The following is an 18,267-nucleotide window of genomic DNA, read 5'->3' on the forward strand; positions in this document are numbered from 1 at the left end:
CTCCCCGTTTTTTTGGTTGTTTTTATTTTTAATTATTATTACTATTATTTAAAAGAAAAAAAAATATTTTTTTATTGCCTTCCAAAAATAACCATCGCCCGCCCGCCCGTCCCGTCCCCCCCCAGGCCCGCCACCCCCGCGGCGCATGAGGCCGGGCTGGGTGCGGGCACCGCGCTCCCGCCGCCCCGCGCCGCCCGCCGGCCCCGCCGCCTCCCGCAGCCCACCCGGAACTCGCCGCCGGCGGCTGCCGGCCCGGCCCATGCCCGGCGGCCCGGAGCCCGGCCCGGCCCGGCCCCCGACGCGCTGAGGCCGGAGCATGGCCCCCGGGAGCGAGACGGAGCCGGAGAGAGGGTGACCGCCCGCGGAGGACACTTTGCCGGTGGCCTCGGGGAGGAGCTTTTATTATTATTGGGGTTTTTAATATTTTTTTCTTATTTCTGGGGGCAACGGTTTTTTTTCCTCCTCCTTCGGCTTGGTGGAAAACACACGTTTTAGAACAAAATACCAAAAATACCCACCCTCTTTGCTTTGCTTTTCGCAGCAACTTGGAAGCCCGTTAAGTGCACTTGGCTATGGTAGGTCCCATGACACTTTCGTTTTCTCTTCTACTTTCCTCGTCTCCCCCCCCACCCCGTGTGCGTGTATTTGCGTGTGCACCCCGCAGCAAAAGTTGGCTGCCGGGGAGGGGGCGGCGGGGCTGGGAGCGGAGTTCAACCCGGTGCCCCGGGGGGGGGGGAGGTGGGGGGTGCGCGAAGGGGGTGCCGGGGTGGCGGAGGGAAGTTGCCACCGTTTCTCCTCCTCCTGCCCACCCCTCCCCGCGGTATAAGGGGGGGGGCGGAGGCGGGAGCCGCCCGGCGGGGAGGTCGCGGCGCGGGGGGGGGGCTCTGCAGCCCGCGGAGGGCTGGATGGAGCTGAAAATGGCCGCGAAAAAAGGGGCGGAGAGGCTGCCAGCCGCACCGACTTGAACTTGGAAGTGACGCCCGGGAGGGTCGCGCTCAAGTCCGCGCTGCGCTGAGGCCGCGCTGCCCGCGCCCGGGGCGGGGGGAAGGGGCAAAAATGAAAATCAGTCACCGTCCTCGATGTAAGAATAAAAAGATCTCCCCGTCCCCGCCGTGCTGGGCTTTTCCTGCTTCGCCTCCTGCCAGGCCATGGGGGAAGCGCAGCGGCGCGGCCCCCCCGGCCGCAGCCACCCCGAGCGCAGCGGCCGCGGGGGGAGGATGGAGGAGGCGGGGGCGGCGGCGGGTGAAGTTTGCGCGGAGCCGCATCCCGCGGGAGCGGGGATGCCTGCAGGGTTGGTTTTCATACAGGGGGAAAGGCAGGGAGGGCGTAAACCCCAAAAGCTCGGACCGGAGATCGTCCTGCAGGGGCCGGCAAAAGTTGCGAGTGAAGATCAGTTATGCGGGGAGAGGGTCTGGCAGGGTCGTGTGCCCCGGCAGAGCGAGGAACAAAAGTCAAAACACACGTTGTTTTTCCTCCTTCGGGGACAGCGAGGCCAGGCTGGAGCGCGGCCCCGCAGCGGGAGCGGCTCGGAGCGGGCAGCGGTCCCTGCCTGGATTTCAGGTCACTGCAGGGAGCAATTAAAAAAAATACATATATGCGTGTCTGAAGGGAGGTGAGAGCGGGGCTGAATAAATCGCCAGCCTCGGGAGGCTGCTGCCCGCCATCCTGCGGGGCTGAAACTCACTTTCACAATTAGGAGTCGGGGATTCCCTTTGTTTTTCTGTACGTGGCTCTCGCCCTCGTTCGCTCTCTAATTAGGTTTTATTAAAGGCTGCAGAATTGGTTGGTGGCGGTGGTGTTGCAGGAGTGAGAACTTGCGGTTTAGAGTTTGCCGGGCGCAGGGCTCCGCTTTTTCTTCCTTTCCCTTTGTGCGCTCGGGGCGGGGAGGACGCGGGGCTGCCCGTGGCGCTTCCCCCCCGCCACCCCTGCGGAGCTGGGGAAGAGCGTCGAGATGCTGCCGGTCGTTAAATAAGGGGGTGGGGGGATAAGCGCCTGTCCGCGGGCGGAGCGGGCATGCGGCGGGAGGGAGCGCGAGTGGCGGGGAGAGGTGCGGACGGCATCCCCCCCCCGGCCCCGCACCGGGGCAGCGTCTCCCGCTGTTGCTGACCAGAAGTTGCACACGAATCTGCAAGGTTTTTTTTCTCTTCCCTCGACGTATTGGCTCCGTTTATTAAATAATAATAATAATTAATTTTAAAAAAGGGGCAGCTCGCCCGGCGCTGTCCGGCCGGGGCGGGGGGTGGAGGGGGCGGCCCGTCCCTCCCCCGCTCGCCCCTGCCCCGCAGCGCCTCGTCCCTGCGAGCCAAAGGGGGTTCCTACATCTTTAAATGGGATGTAATATTTTGGGATGGGCTTTTTTCATAACGTCACTTCATTCCTCGCTCCTTTTTTTTTTTTCCTTCGTGGTTTTTTTTTTTCATTTTCCCATTCTTCCTTCCCTCCCTCTCCCCGCTGCCCGTGTCTCGGATGGAGCCGCTTCCCCTCTAACTTCCCCGCTGCCCCCGCCTGCAGGCTGGGTGCGGACCTCCTCGACACCCCCCTGGCGAAGATGAGCCTTTTGCCTCTTTAAAACGCGCCCCCCCCAACAGACAACAACAACAGAAAAAGCGCTTTCTTTTCCAAGGGTGGGGGGGGAATTGCTTTTTATTTGTTTTTCATTTTTTTGGAGGGGGAGGTGAAAGTTGGACCCTTTTTATCTCCTCCTCGGCCCCCTCTCCCCCCGCGAGGCCGCCCCCCCGCACGGCCGCCCCCCCCGGGCCCGCAGAGCCGCTCCGGAGGAGAGAGAGAAAAAACGCCCGGACCGCTCCAGCCTCCGAAATGACTCAGTAACTTTTACGCCTTGAGCCTCAGCCCTGCAATTTGCCACTTTCCCAGCGCGGCTCGGGATGTACTCGTCTCCTCTCTGCCTGACCCAGGTAACCCCCCGTGTCCCCCCGCTTTCTCCCCTTCGCCGCAACGGACTTTTACAGTTGCAGTGCAAAAAGAAAAGAGAGAAAAAAAAAAAAGAAAGAAAAGAGAAAAAAAATACATCCCCCCCGATAAAAATAATCATAACAGGGCAAGGGCGGGTTGGGCTGGTGTGGGACTGCTCGAATGAGCCGCGTTTCCCTCTTGGTTCCCCCACTCCACACCTTTTTTAAGGTTTTTCTGGGTGTTTCTGGTGCTTTTAAGGGTTTTTCTGCCTCCACTTTCACTTGGGACGCGGGGGGGGGGAAGGTTGCATTGTGGTTTGGGCTGTATTTCTTTCTCGCTGTGCCCAGAGGTGGGTGGCGCGGGGAAGCCGCCGACTTTGGGGTTGCGGGGTTGCAGGGGGACGCGGTGGAGGGTGAGGGGTCCCCGGGTGGGTTCGGGGGCGCTGGGAGGGGCTCGGCGCTGCGGGTTCGGCCTCGGCCGTGTCGCCTCTTGCGTAGCATGAAACTTTTTCCTTCCCCCCCCAGCAACCCAACTGCAAGAAGGTTGGGGGGGGGGGGGCACAGGCGTTTTCTTCAAAATCCGCCGAGTTTGGAACAATTTGCAACTGGCTGCACCATGCCGTGCTGGCAGCAAAGGGGCGGTGGAGGTCACGCGTGGGCAGGGTGTGGGGGGCACCCCCTGAGTCTCTGGGGTGAGGAGTGATCTGAGCACCCGTCTGCACATAGAGGTGTCGAGGGGCAGCCCTGAGCTGTGCGTGGGGACACTGGTGTCACTCCAGGCCACGCCGACGTGGCCCAGTGGTGCGCGGCAGGGTGGCTGTGCCAGGGCCCAGGTGCCAGCAAGGGGGGTGTCCCCAAAGCCTTCTCCCAAGTTGGTGTGCCTGCAGTGGGGAGACTTTGGGGATCCCCCCTGCCCGCAGCATGACCGCTGCGGCTCTGCCTTTGCTCTGTCCTTATTGATCGCTGATATTTATTTAATTATTGAGCAGGCAGCTTCCCCCCCAGCTCGTAACCTCTTCCCTGCTGGCAGCCGCTGCCCGCTCCAAATCCAGCCTCGTGCCGCACCCCACGAGGGCTCTGCTCCCGGGGGGCTGCTGCCAGACCCCCATGCCTGCACCAGGGGTTCTCCTGCAAGATCTCATCCCTTGGGCCGGAGCTGCGGGCAGGATCCAGCCCTACTGCAGGGGCTTGGACTCAGCTGCCCCTTGGGGGCTCAGGGGTTCCCCTCGGCAGCACCGTGGCACCTGTGTTGTGCCGCAGGGCAGCACGGGGTCCGGCCTCAGCTCTGGCTCTCGCCGGGTGCGGCGCAGCCTGTGAGCCCGGTGGCAGCGCGGGCACGAGCGTGGGCACCGATGGGCATGGGCACGGTGGGCAGCTCCGGGGCTGCTCTAATGACCCTCAGGATGGTGCTCCCTGTTGTGTGGTTGACTTGGCAAGGGTCACACTTCAATCTTCTTCTTTTTCTTTTTTCTTTTTTCTTTTTCTTTTTTCTTTTTCTTTTCTTTTTCTTTTTCTTTTTCTTTTTCTTTTTCTTTTTCTTTTTCTTTTTCTTTTTCTTTTTCTTTTTCTTTTTCTTTCTTTTTCATTTTTTCTTTCTCTCTTTTCTCTCTCTCTCTTTTCTCTCTCTCTCTCTTTTCTCTCTCTCTCTTTTCTCTTTCTCTCTCTTTTCTCTTTCTCTCTCTTTTCTCTTTCTCTCTCTTTTCTCTCTCTTTCTCTTTTTTCTTTTTCTTTTTTTCTTTTTATTTCTCTTTTTTTCTGTTTCTTTTTCTCCTCTCCTCTCTCTCTTTTCCTTTTTACTATTCCTCCTTTATTTTCTTTCCCTTTATTTCCCTCCCCTCCGTCCTTCCCATGGCTCCCCCACCCCCTGCCACCCCGTCTCCCGCGGCGCTGTGCTGGCAGAGCCCGCTGTTGCCGGCCGACAGCACTGGTCTGATGCGGGAAGCCCCGCGGCCTCTGGCCGGGGCTGGCGGGAGCCGTTCTGCTCACAGTCCCGTGCTGTTCCCAGCTCTTTACCCGGCCGACGGGGGGGAGCTGGTTTTCCCCCCGCGGATCCCGGCCCCCGCCCTGCCGCCTTTGCACGGGGAAGGCTCCGGTTTCCCCCTCCTTGCCCTGGCGTAGCCTCAGCTTCAGTCCAGCCCAGCTTGGATGGGATCAGACATTGTCTGCACCTACCGGATCCAGCCCCCCCACCGCTCCCCTTGCCGCCAGCCGAGCCGTTCCCATCCCACCCGCGCGGCGGGAGGCTCGCCCGGGCTCGGGAGCCCTGGATGGTGATGTGGATACATTGGAACGTTTGCGGGAGCCGCCCTGCCACTGCCTTCGCGCCTCTGCCCGCCGCTACCGCTGCCGCCGGCTCCTCGAGCCTGGCATGGGCGCTCGGACCCCGGCTACCACTCGGGCAGCCGCCCTTCCCAGCCGGAGCTGGTCCAAGCTGGGGCTTGGCAAAGCAACGGCACCAAAATAGCCCTGGCAAAGGCATTGTCCACAACACGGTCCTGGCCAGGGCTCCGGCTGAGTCTCCTGTTAGGCAAGGAGAGTGGCTTTGTGCCTTCCTCAGCTCCCTGCTCCTGCTTGGGGACATCCTCCCGCTCCCCCCGCTCACCTCGGTCCCCCCTCGCGGATAGGCAAGGAAGTCGAGGGAGCTGCCTGGATTAGCAGGGAAGCGGCTCCGGCATCGCCGCCACGCACGAGGCCTCACCCTGCCCACGGGGAAGCGGGGGAGGGCTCTGGCTGCCAGGACTCTGAAATAACCCCAGCGCTAAGCACCCGCCGCTGGCTCCACACGTGTGTCTCTTGGGAGATGCTGCCGGGGAGCCAGTGGTGGTTCCAGAGCCGTAATGGTTATCCCTGGCTCCTGGGGTTGTGAGGGGCAGGTGTTTGGGATGCTTCTGGGGAGGCAGGTGTGCAGATTTTACGACCCGCGATGCTCCTGCAAACCTCTGGCTCGTCTCTGCACCTGGCAGTTGCCCTGGGGCTCCCTGAGCCCCCCTCCCTGGTACCCGTGTGCTGGGAGTGAGCTGTGCTGGGAACCAGCCTCGAGCGCAGCCGGAGCGGCGCGAGCCGGGCGTCCTGCTGGGTCCAGCCAGAGACCTCTCCCAGGCTCCAGGGGTTTGCTGGGGCCCAGGAGGGAGGAGAGGGCTGCACCTCACAGGCTCCTCACCTGGCTCCCCCTGCTTTGCTCAGGTGCATCCTTGGAGGCTGGTTTCGGTGCCGAGGCGACATGTCCACACCATCCAGCTGAGAGCTGGTGACCAGGAGTGAACCCCTGCACATGCCATAGCCGGCGGCACCGAGTCCTAGCGGCTTTGGTGAGGCAGCCCAGCCAAGCTGGCCTGGCACAAACCTCTGTACTGGCAGCCGCCATCAGGACCCAAGGAAATGGGCACACCGCGGTGCCCAGGGGACAGAGCCAGGCTGCGAGAGGTGTTATGGCCCCGTGACCCAATCACAGCCGCGTCTCCTGGGTACCGAGGGGGACCTTGTCTCTCCCTGGCCGCCGCCAATTGGCTTTGCACATCACCTGGCTGCCACCACTGGCCTGAGCACGTGGCTGTAATGGGGAGCTGCCCACTGGGCACATCCCACCGGGGCATCCTTTGGCAAACCTCCTTCCTGAAAGCTGTGTGGCTTTTCAGCGAGAGAGGGGAGCTCCGGTGCTCGCCCCCTCCACCAGTAGCTCCAGCGAGCTGGTTTCCAGCCGGGAGCTCGTATCGGCTGCCAAAGGATGGGAGCAGCAAGCAGGGCACGGCGGGGGGAGAGAGGGAAGGTTGCAACACACTTTCAATTCTCCCATCTGCTGAGTATTGTTTGGGAAAAACAATGAGGCCGTTCTTTAAATGCAACCTTCGGGAGATCCTCGCTTTCCCCATGAGGCGCCCGCCGTGCTGTGCCCGCCTGCCCCAGCTAGTCCTGCCCGCTGCTCGCGCCGGCAGCGCTGCCAGGGACCCCGCTGCTCCTGCCCAAGCTGATCTTAAATCCTCACCCGGGAAAATAGATCCTGGTTTAAGTGCGGCGTACAAGGCTGGATTGGAGGGCAGGGATGTGCGGGCAGGATAAGGCCTGCTGCACGAGACATGCCATCAGGTGAGAGCCGAGCAGCTGGGTGTCCGGCATTCGTGCTGCACCATTCTCCACTGCGTCTCCTTGAACTTGACTGGGCCCTTGCACAATAAATCAGCCGCCTTTCTCCAGCACGCCAAGGCGCCCACCAGTAATTCACCTTCCCGGGCAGCTCTGCCCTGCCTGTGCTTCCCTCCATGCCTGCGGTTCCCTCCGCATCAGGGCAGGGAGCAAACCCGCCGCGTGCCCAGCGCCGCGAGCGTGCGTGCGCCTTTGCAGCTCGCTGAACAAAGCCCAGCCACTGGGCCAAGCTCTCTGCCTGGCTCTCTTGAAGTGAGCAAGGAATAACTCGCTTTGGTACTTTTTTTATTCCCCTGAGCCCGGGTGGGCTGGGGATGGATGCCGGAGCCATAGCCTGAGCCTGCTTTGACCAGACAGTTTCTTCCCCTGTTGCAGGGGTGGCTGCAGCGTGGCCGGTGCGGTGCGGACGGGGCAGTGCCGGTGCGGTGAGGCTCAGCGGCAGAGGAGCCGTGCTGGCGTGTGGCAAAGGGTGTGAAAGGCAGCTCCCCTGGGCAGCACCAGGAGATTGAGAGCCCCAGGGGAAAACTGCCACGGTGGCAGCAAGGGATCCATCCCAGGCCAGAGCTGTGTGTGGTGCGGAGGGCCTGGAGGCGGGAAGTGGGGACACTGTCCCCTGCCCTTGGGGTGATGGAGGCAGGTCCCTGCAAGGCAGGGCTCCCTGGGGCTGGCCAAGTATGCCCTTGGGGACAGGGACATCTTGCCCTGCCCTCTTGTCAGCTTTCCTTGCCCAGTGCAGCCTGTGCCAGCCTTCCTCATGCCTGTCCCCTGGACGCTACGGAGCCCTAGGTGGCAGGGATGGGGACGATGGTGATATGGGGAGCGTCCCCATGGTCCTTTGCTGGAGGGGAGGGAGGAGGACTGGAGAGGGACACGATATCTGGCTGTGAGGCTGGCTGCCTGCCGCCCCCGCCGGGCTGTGGCTCTTCCTGCGCAGGGATGGTGGTGCCGGCACTGAGCACGGCCGAGGGGGCTGAGTGCTCGCCGGAGGGGCGGGGGGTTCCCATCCCCCTCAGTCCCTGCACCTGGCCCAGGGGGTGCAGACAGGGCGTCGGGGTGGCAGGGGTGCGATCTGCTCCTCGGGGACCCACAGGGCAGAGATTGTGGCACCTCGGGGAGTGCTGTGCAGGTCAGGACAGCGCGGCAAAGGTGACAGGGAGCAGCCAGGGCATTGCTGGGTATTCAGCCCTGCCACACTGAGCTGGCACCACGTGGCATCACCAGTGTCATCCTCATGTCACAGCTGGGGGCTGCTGGCTGTGCTGGGCCTGCAAGGGGCACAGCCTCATGGGAGGTGCCCACTGCAAAACCCTTGTGTGTTTTGGGTACCAAAGAACCTTTGGAGGTTTGGGGTGCACCAAACTGGCACAGGGAAGAGCTTGAGCTCGCTCTCTCTCTGCCCTGGCCAGCTGGGCACCAAGAGACAGTGTCACCCTTGGGGAGGGGGCTCGGACCCCTGGGATGTGCCAGCTGTGGGGTGGGGATGTACAGGATCCCCACAGGCATCCCAGAGCCTGGCTCACTCCTGGCCGGGTGGCTGGGCTCACCATCCATCAAGTCAGCCCCGGGCAGGCATCCCCCGTGGCCGCGCCGCGCCGTGCCAGCTTGGCTGAGACCCAGCGCCCTGCGCTGGCCGCCAGGGCCCGGCGCTTCCCAAGTCCTGGAGAGGAGCTGGGAAAGGATCCCACAGCCCAGGTGCGGCCGTGCTCACGCACTGGGGCGCCCGTGGCCCAGCCCCTGCCAAGGATTGATTTCTCAGTTAACTCGCCACTGCTTTAAAAGCGCATTAATCCTCCCTTCCCCAGCCAGCAGCCAAGTCTAATCAGCATTTGGGGCAAAATCCCCAGGTCCGGGCTTCAGGCTGCCTGCTGTGGGCATCACCCCCCCAGCCAGTACTGCGTCTCCAGGACGTGCTGTGGCACCCTCGGGCTGCGCTGTCTGGCAGAGAAATGCCGGTGTCCGTCCCTCCTGCTGACCCCTCTTCCCTGGGAGTTTGTTCAAGACCATGGCCAGGTGGATTTTTTTAAAAACTGGGGGTTTTAATCTTGTTTTTTTGGAAGGCTTTTGCTCTCCTTGCAAAGGGCCCCTGCATTCCCTTCACAGGGAAATGGTATTTGACCGGCTGTTGTCCAAAAAAAACCCCCAACATGTTTCTGATCATGAAAAACCAAGAAATATTTTTGCTTTCAAAGGAAAAAAAAAACCCAGAGAGAGAAGTGTTGATTTTCCACCCAGACATTTCCCCTTTCCCCAAACCAGCCCCAAAATGAGAGGCGCCGCTCCTCCCTCCTCGCCCAAGGATGCCGTCCTGGGGGCACAGTCCTGCTGGGGACATGGTGGATGTCACCCAGGCCTCACCCAGACATCAGCGAGGGTGATGGCAGTGCCAAGCGTGTGCCCGGCTCTCTATGCAGCCCCACCTTGTGCCGGGGCTGGGGGGCTGCCGGGGCGGAGGGGGATGCTCTCTCGGGGAGCCACCCGTCACCCTGTTTGCTGCAGAGCTGCCTGCCCGCCTCGCCCCGGTACCGCGGGCAGCGGGGCTGCTTTGCCCCACAGTTGCTGGGTGGGAGCTGTGATGTGCCGGATCCTGCACCCCTCTCCTGCCGTCCCCTGGCTCCTGCCCAATGATTCGGGAAAGCGAGACGGCGCGGGCTGTAATGTGACCCCTGCCGCGCTGCACCACAAAATCGCCTTTAGTAACCTGTGCGCCAGGACAGGCGAGCAGCGCAGCGTGAATACCAATGAAGCGGCACTGGCGAAAAGTGCAGCGTAAAGGGTTTTTGATGGAAATGGCATTGCACGAGAAAGAGAGGGAGTGTGAGCGTGCACAGGCGCACACCTGGAGCCTGCACCGGCCCGCCAGCCGGTGCCACGCACACGGGTGCGCCGGGGCACACGCGTGTGTGCGCACGTGCGGCCCAGGAGGTTGGGGTGCAGCGGGGTGCTGGGGCCGTGCTGCCCCGGCGAGGGTGAGGACAGCGGGATGGGGCTGAGGGAGTGGAGGGGGCTGCGAAGCCCCGGTTTGCCCAGGCGCTCAATGGGGCGCAGCGCGGCTCGGGCCGTCGTCTGGCTGCGGGGACCCCGTCTGCTCCCCCAGCCAAGCGCCACTGATCAAAGCACAGGCGGCAGCGAGCGGGCCTGTGCGAGCAGCGCCCCTGGCCGTGCGCCACCCCACCTTCCCGCTCTGCTCCCCCGGGAGTTTGTTAAACAAATTTCTCTAATTGCACAAGCCCAGGAGTTTGTTGAAGAAAAAAGTCGGGGAAATTCCCCTCCTCTGGGCCACCCCTTCCCCACTTCCCCGGGGACATGGGCGGAGAGCGAGCGGGTCCCTCCCCACAGGTGGCCCCCCCCGGCTCTGCGGGAGGCTGCGACCCCAACACCTGCGGGACGCAGCTGCAGGGTGTCCTCAGGTCACCCCTGCCGGCTCGGGGACGTCCCCTGCTCGACCTCCTCAGTGCTGGGTTGCTCACGTCCCCTCTCGTCCAGGCCCTGGGGTCAGACCCTGTCACCTAACACAGTGACACCCGGTCCCGCCGTCTGCCCTTGCCGGCTGGCGCTCTCCATTGCTTGGCTGCGTCCCTCTCTGGAAATAGCCTTTGCGAGCCACCGTGGGCAGCCCCTGACACCGAATCCCATCGGATTAGCGGGCGTATGGGATAAAAGCCCCGGCTTGGCGGCAGCTCTTTACCAGGTGGGGGCTGTGGCGGCAGCCCTGCCAAGAAGTGAGGATACATGGCCGGGCACCTGCCCCAGATCCCGCTGAGGTCATGGCTATAGATAGCCTGGGGGATGCAGGGCTGAGGGCAGGATCCGTGCCTGCCCTCACCAAGCTCCATCAGGAGCCCTGTGGGCTCGACAGGGAGGTGCTGCCAGGGGACCGGGAGTTGCTGGGGGGGAGGGTGGTTTGGCCATCGCTGGGTGACAAACTGATGCTATAGGCTGTGACCCTGTGCCGCCACTGGCGTACCCGGCCCCACTGAGCATCGCCCAGCGCCGCCATGCCCTCTCCATCCCCAGCCATGAGCCGGGTTCCTCAGCCTGGGGCTCCGCACCCACCGCAGCGACTGGGGGCGGCTTTTGCTGTTGTTTCCCACCAGGTTTCCTTCCTGAGCTGCTTTCAAGTGAAACTCAGACTGGGGCATCCCCACTGCTGGGGAGCACTTACGGGTGCAAAGCTGCTGGGTTGGGGAATGTGAGGCGGGGGTTCACCCCCTCAGGCTGCCCAGTCCCATTGTATGTGCCCCGGGTGCCCCCGCCAGCCCCACGGGGCCCCGGAGCGCCGGGGTGGCTGGCGAAAGCGTTGTTGATGAGAGCACTAAAAATAGTGTGGAACTGGGATCTTAATGGGACTTTGTGGGAAACCTGGAAACATTTTCTCATCTCTGTAAATGAGTCCAGATGCATTAGCGATGACTGCATCGCATCCTGAGGTACCGCCGGAGGGAACCGGGACGCGCTCACCAGCCTCCTCGCCTTGTGGTGGTGAATTGGTTGGAGAGGGGAGTTGCCAGCAGCAGTGTTGGGGCCGAGCCACGGCCTCGCTGTGTCCTGCGTGGGGCTGGGGACAGGAGGCAGCCGGCTGGAGCTTGCCCGGCATCACCGTGGTGAGGACCCTGCCCACTCAGCCGGTCTCCGTCCTGGAGGTTTCTGTGCCCCGTGCCCATGGGCGCACACGTGGGCGCTCGCAGCTCTACGTGTGGCAGAGAGCATGCAAGCGTCCCTGCGCTGGCAACGGTGCCATGGCCCCCAAACCTGGGGGCTTTCCAAAGGCCCCCAGGGCTTGGAGTAGGCAATGGGGGGGACCGAGGTGACATGGGAGGCCCTCAGCCCATGTCACCCCCAGTCCCAAGGCCAGTGGTGCTGGCAGCCCTGCACCCCACTGGCACCCCACTGCACCACACCATGGCGTCAGGTTTCCTTCTGCTCCGCCGTGAAGCTGGCGGCTGGGGTATTGGCTCCCAGAGAGCCCAGCCCCGCTCCGGACCTTGGACTCCCCCAGGGGATGGCTTGGGGCCAGCCCGGGCAAGTAGCCCAGGGCCAGTGGCTCGTGGACTCCAGGTCACGAGGCAGGTTGGCACAGTTGTCTCCACGGTATGGTAGTGTCACTTAGCGGTTACAGCAGCAGCCCAGGAGGCAAGGACAGTCCCACCCCATGCCTCAGTTTGCCTCCACATGGGGATCAGCACGAAACATGGCAGAGGGGCACTCATCCCCCGCGTGACGAGTCAATGATCAGGTTGGGCAGGGGGCAAGGGGACCAGCCACAGCCACCAGCGGCCACGCTGGGCACCACTGGAACCCAGTGTCCCAAACAGAGCCCCTTTGTCCGGACCAGCCCCCACTCCTGCCACTTGGGAGGCATCCAAAACCCTCCCGAAATAGGACCCGACCAGGCTCAGCCTTTGAATCTCCCCAGGAAGGCTCTGCTGAGCTGCCAAAAGCAGATGAACCCCCACTCCAGTTAAAGCAGTCCCATCCTTCAGCACTTGGGGTGCGGGATCCAACCACGCTTGGGGCAGTGCTGAACCTTTGAGCACACCCTTATCTCCCTTTGCTCTCCAGGAGAGCTTGTCCCTGCCCTGTGCCTCAGTTTCCCCATCCCTAGGTGGAGGCTCCTGGCAGGTGTCTCCAGCCCCACAGGGAGCCTGTGAGATGCCAGCACAGAGACTGAACCGCCGGCATGTCTGTGGCACAGCAAAGGCGATGGGGCTGCGCGGGGGCCGTGAACTCTTCACTGCCACAGCCTTGGGGGCAGCCGATCCTCCTGCAAGGTCGTCAGCTCCTCAGTGAAAGGCCGGGGCTATTTTTAACCAGTGACTAGCTCCGGCCCACTAGGGATTGGATTTGCAGCAGCGTGAGCACCGCGAGCCCATCGTGGTGCTCCCCATCACAGGGTGTAGAGACACCCCCAGTGCCGTGACCCCCCGGCAGGCACCCAGGGCAGGGAGTTGAGGACTCATCTCTGCACCCCCACAGCTTTAATGTTGCATGATGGAGGGAGGGAATTAATCCCCCTTGGAAAGGCCAGGATGGAGCAGGCAGGGCTAAAAATATGTTGGGGAGGAAAATAAAACCTTCATCGGGGGCCAAAAGCCAAGTTCACCCCTGGGCTCACCCCTGAGGGGGCTGAGGGGACCATGCCTGGTCCCGGCTCCCTTGGTGCTGAGTGGGGATGCTAAGCCAGGGCTGCCTGCCCGCTGCAGCACGTAAATGGTGGTGCCAGCCCCAGGGTGTCTCTCGTGCCTCAGTTTCCCTCTGCACTCCTGGGGGTGCAAGCTGCCGCTGGCCCTGTGTCACAAGCCAGCAGCTTCCCGCTGGAACCCCATGGTGCGAGCGAAGCTCTGGGACTTGGGCACCGCTCGAGCCCCACTGCCCCACAGCCGCCATCCAAACCGCGTGCTGGGAGCAGCGGGAGCAGGGGGAGCAGAGGGAGCAGAGGGAGCAGGGGGAGCAGGGGGAGCAGGCCACCCCCGGGCCCCGCACTGACGCAGGGCCAGGCGGCCGAGCTGGCAGTGCTGGGGCCTGTTGGCAAAGCTTTTTCTTTTTCCAGTTCCATAAAACATTTCCTTTCCTTGGAGCCCCAGGGGGGTTTCGGCTGGGAAGCCACGTGGCCCTGGCGCTGCTGGCCATGGGATGCTTCCCGGGGTGGGGGGATGTCTCCTTGGCCGTGGGCCGGGTCCTGTCCGCGCTCCCCTCGTGCTGCTCACAGGGCTCTTCCCAGACCCCAGCAGCCACTCTCGCATCCCGTCTCTGCTGCGGGCTGGCCCGGCAGGTGCCATGCCTCAGTTTCCCCATCTTCGCAAAGGCAGCGCCGCACCCTGGGGGCTGGTGGGGTCACCCCGGGAAGTGGCTGAGCCCGCACCCCAAGGGGTTTGGGCAGAGACGGTACCTGGGGGAACTGAGGCACTGGGGATGCAAGCGCATCTGCAGGAAAGCAGCGAGTGGCCCTGGGCGCTCCCAGTGTCGGGTGTCCTTCCCCAGCGCCCTCCCGGCTCCTCCGCCCAGTGGTGCTGGCTGTGCCGCCACTGGGTACCATCCCCATGGCATCTTTACCCCTTCCCTGCACCCTATGCACGCTGCTTCCCAGTTTGGGCCTGGCAACAGCAATTTTTGCTGGAGATGAGAGTGCAGGTGGGCGAACAAGAGGCAGGGTGATGGGCACACGGTTGAGGCATGCACTGTGCTGCTGGAGAAGCTCCTCCCAGCTTCAGCCCACCTGGGCCAGCCCCGGCTGCCGGCGGTGCTGCCTCCCCGGGGAGGGCTGTGCCGGCTGGCGTGGGCCCAGGCGGGGCTGGCACCTGAGCCCAGGGCTGCAAAGAGAGCTGCTTTTCTTCCTGCTGTTTTCCAAAGCAACAGGCAGATTGACTGTCTGCCACGGCCTCGCATGACCTGCGGCGGTGGCCTCGGCGCGCTCCCCACGCCCCCGCTCGCAGCCGCACCACCTGCGAGGGCGAGCACCGGCATCGCCTCCCGCTCCGGCATGTAGGCGCAGGCAGGTGGGCACCGGCCCGGCGTGGGGTGCTGGCAGTGCCCGCGGCAGGGCAGGGACCTGTCTGCTCTGGGGTGGCTCAAAGGACCCAGCAGGGCCATTTTGGGCAGCGCTGGGTGTGGGGAGCACAGGACAGCTTGGCAAGAGGTCCAGGGCCACCGTGGTCTCATGCATGTGGTGACCACTGGGTGCTTTATTAGCCCATCTCCTGCATCCCGGTCCCATCCTGAGTGGGGCTGAGCATCGAGGCAGCAAATGAAGCATGAGGGAGCCCCTTTCTGGCCTTGTGTCCATCCTGGCTGACCCCCCCAACAGGGTGGCTGCATCCAGAGCACGCTGTGGGTCCGGTCCAGCCCATATGCAGCCGTGAGCCGTGCACGGATGTTGGCTGGAGGATGCTGTTGGCTCCGGGGGTAAAAAAAGCTTTGGAGGCTGTGGCGAGGAGCTGAGTGGAGGTTTCACTGTGTCCTGCCTTCACCCCCGCCCACACCGGCAGTGCCGGCAGGGCTGCCCCGGGCACTGGGGCTCCGTGCCGCAGCGCAGGCTGCAGGAGGGGCTTTGCACGTGCGGGATCGGGTTGTCGTCCCCCCCAGCTCAGCAGCTGCCGCCAGGAGCTGGGGATGAGCGAGGCTGTGACAGCTTCTGCCTGGGCATCTCCGGCGCAAGGCTGGTTGTGCGCAGGTGAGGCCAGCGCAGCTCGTACAACCACCAGCTGCTTTCCCGGGCGCTTCAGCTGCCACTGCGCTCCCTCCCGCTGCCCTGTGCCTGGCGTGCCTCAGTTTCCCTGCTCCGGTATGGCAGTGCTGCTCAGCAGCGCCAGGGAAGCCTCGTTAGGACTTGCCAAGCGCACCGGGAAACCTGGCTGCGCCATGCCGGTGAAGAGCAAAAATTATGAATAAGCTCTTGTTAATAAATACTTTATGATGAATCCAAATAGATTTCCTCCTCTGGAGCAATTATTGTAAAATGGGCTCTAACACTGTGCAGGGCCAGCCCTGGGAAGGCCTGGGTGCTTTTCAGGGCCTAAGTGCCTCCTTCCATCCCCTCTAATGAGCACTTCCCAGTCATTTGCATCTGTCTCAGCAACAGGTCTCATTACCAGGTTAACTTATTACCAAAGGCCGCTTCGGTGAACAGTTAAAAGAGGCTACCAGAGGCTTTGCTGGGGCCGCACGAGCGCGTTTCATCCGTGCCGAGTGTGCCCGCCGGCTCCAGCGAGGGGAAACGGAGACTGGGGCGAGGAGCAAGTCGTTGCCGTGCCCCATTTGGGGGCTGGGATTTTGAGATTTTCAGGATTACAGGAATCTCTCCGCTGCCAAATCTTCCCATGGGGCCATGGCGGCCAGCACCGAACTTGCCGGCCCTGCCTGGGCTCGCGTGGCCGCGGGGAGCGGGCCCTGGCTGGAGCAGCGGCTGTGGGAGCCGGCAGCGGTTCGGAGGTGTGCGGCTGGCTGGCGGGGAAGCTGAGCATCCTTTCACAAAATAAACCCTGTGTGGTCCCTGCAGGGCCGGGATGCGGCGAGGCTGCCTCACATCGCTCCCTGCCTGCACGGAGATGGCATCCCCACTCCTCCCCGCGGCTGGGGCCGTGCCGGTGGGAAGCAAAACCCCCTGCCAGGGTGACTGTCCCTTCCCGTTTCCCTCCTCCTCCTCTGCATCCCCCTCCCATGAAAACTGCTCGGGAATTTCCTGAGGAAACATTTTTTAATTGGAAAATTCAGAGTGTTTTGTTGAGCCCAACCTGTTTGGACGAAGCGCTTGAGTGGAGGATGCTCGGAGGCCCAGCCACCCCATGCTGTGGTGCCCGGCCATGGTGGCCGTGCTGGGGGCTGTGTCGCTGTATGGCACCGAGCATCCCCCACCGCAGCCAGGGTGGAAAGCACCCACCGCGGCCGAGCAGCCGGGGTGCAGAGCCCCAGCGCCGGCTGAGCCTGTAAGGACAGGCAGGAGCATGAGGAGAGGCAGCGCCTTGGCTGTGCCCCCCAGCTCCCTGGCACTAAAGCCCAGGCTGCCGGAGGAGCTAATCCTGGCACGGTGTGCCTGGCAGCACACAGAGCATCAGTCCTTCCCCTCCCTGGTCCACAGCAGGACTGACACCAGGACAGAGCTGGGCTTGACCTGTGCCTCAGTTTCCCCTCACAGTATCTAGTGTGGAAAGTCAGTGCTCCACCAGTGCCTGGAAGGGGGGTATGAGGGGGGCCCTGTGCTGGGGCTGGCAGCACCCCAATGCAGGCGTGCTCTTCCCCGGGTCATGGGGCTTTACAAGCCCAGGCTGGATGAGGCCCAAGCGCAGGCTCTGCTGCCAGATTCCCATCCGGAAATGCCCCGGGAACAGCCTCGTCTGGGGTATTGCAGCACGTCTCTGCTTCCGAGCCCCGCAAAGGAAAAACAGCAGCAGAAACACTTAACCAGCCCTCTGCCGGCACTCGTGCTGCTGGCTGCGGCGGGGAGCTGGCGGGGACTGCAGACAGGGACAGGCAGAAATGGCATCCCTGCCTTTGCTTTCTGGAGTGGAGCTGGACACCAGGCTGGCTGGTGTCAGCCGGGGCCGTGTGCCCAGCCGAGGGGCTCGCTGGCTGCTTGGTGCCAGCAGTATTTGGGGGTGCTGGGCACAGGGGCGGTCCCTAATCCTCTAGCTTACCCAGCTGCAGCCATCCCGCCCGTCCGACAGGCTGTCCTGGTGCCCCCCAGCCACCCTTGCCTGGCCCCGCTAAAGCGGCTTAACTCCGTGTGGCATCTCAGCGCGGGATAAGCCAGGCGGGAGGGAAAGTTGGCGAGGGGCTGATCGGCTTTCAGCGCAGCTCCCATCCCACCGTAATCCCGGGGAGCCGGGGGGGTCCGTGATCACTTCAGGGGCACCAAGGGCCATAGGGGCTTCTGCATGCAATGGGTTTTGGAGGGATTCCCAGATGTGGAGCCAAGTGGGATCTGAACATCCGTGGCACCGGGAGGCGTGGGGGATGCCAGCTCGGAGCCCCACAAAAACTGGGGCTCGCCCTTGCCACCCTGTGGCAGGCACTGAGCGACCCCTGGCCCTTGCAGCAAGGGTCCCGTATCCCTCTCCTGACAAGGATGACCTGGTTCTTGCCCAACCTCCCTGCAGCGGTGCCTGGGGTGGCACTGCCTCATGGGAGGGCAGGGATGGGGACAATGGCACAGTGTCCCCCACCAGCCCTGCAGACAGCCCTGCTGCCAGCTGCCTGTGAAGGGTGGTGGGGCCGGGGGATGGCAGCAATTTGTAGGGCTCGTTTGAATAATCGGCCACCAAGGAAGATCAGCTGCCCACCGCCCCAGCCAAGTATTGTTTTTGAAACTCACTGCTGCTTTTTTCAGCTCCTGTCTTACTTTTCTTTGACCTTCTTCCCTGATTTAAGACACATGCCCAGCCCCTGCCCAGCTGCACTGAATTAGCAGCTGCTGCTGGGGAGGGAACCAGACCCTGCAGCCCCCGGGGGTGCATCTGCCCTGGGCACAGCCAATGGGGACGGTTCCGCCAGGCAGGGCTGGATCCCCAGGGTCAGGATGGGTCCCTTGGCAGGGCTGGGTCCCCACAGGTGGGAATGGCTTTGCCAGCAAGGGTGCGTCCCCTGTCCCTTGTGGAGTGTGGGGGGACACCTGTGGGGTCGCCGCTCTGGTGAATCTGGGTCCAGAGTGGGGGCTGGGTCCAGGTGATGGGTCTATGTTGGCAGATAACGAGATCTGTGCTTGGTGGGACTTTTGCGGGGTTGG

At 63.0% G+C, this 18,267-nt stretch overlaps 1 protein-coding gene across 5 annotated transcripts in view; it reads left to right on the forward strand.

The window, feature by feature from the left end:
- The first annotated feature begins 168 nt into the window (after window positions 1-168).
- Window positions 169-18,267, forward strand: part of NFIC (nuclear factor I C) — a 46,029-nt gene continuing 27,930 nt past the window's right edge. For 4 of the 5 annotated variants that reach the window (XR_013923324.1, XM_080359499.1, XM_080359501.1 and 1 more), the window contains exon 1: window positions 1,925-2,915. Coding sequence is in view for 4 of the 5 variants with exons in the window: in XM_080359499.1 (XP_080215625.1) it covers window positions 2,886-2,915 (30 nt within the window). In the remaining variant the exon portion in view is untranslated. Of the gene's footprint in view, window positions 576-1,924; window positions 2,916-18,267 lie in introns of those variants that run through there. The other variant, XM_080359500.1, reaches the window with a different exon arrangement.

Source organism: Nesoenas mayeri, assembly GCF_963082525.1.
Source record: "Nesoenas mayeri genome assembly, chromosome: 25".
Lineage (NCBI taxonomy): Eukaryota > Metazoa > Chordata > Aves > Columbiformes > Columbidae > Nesoenas > Nesoenas mayeri.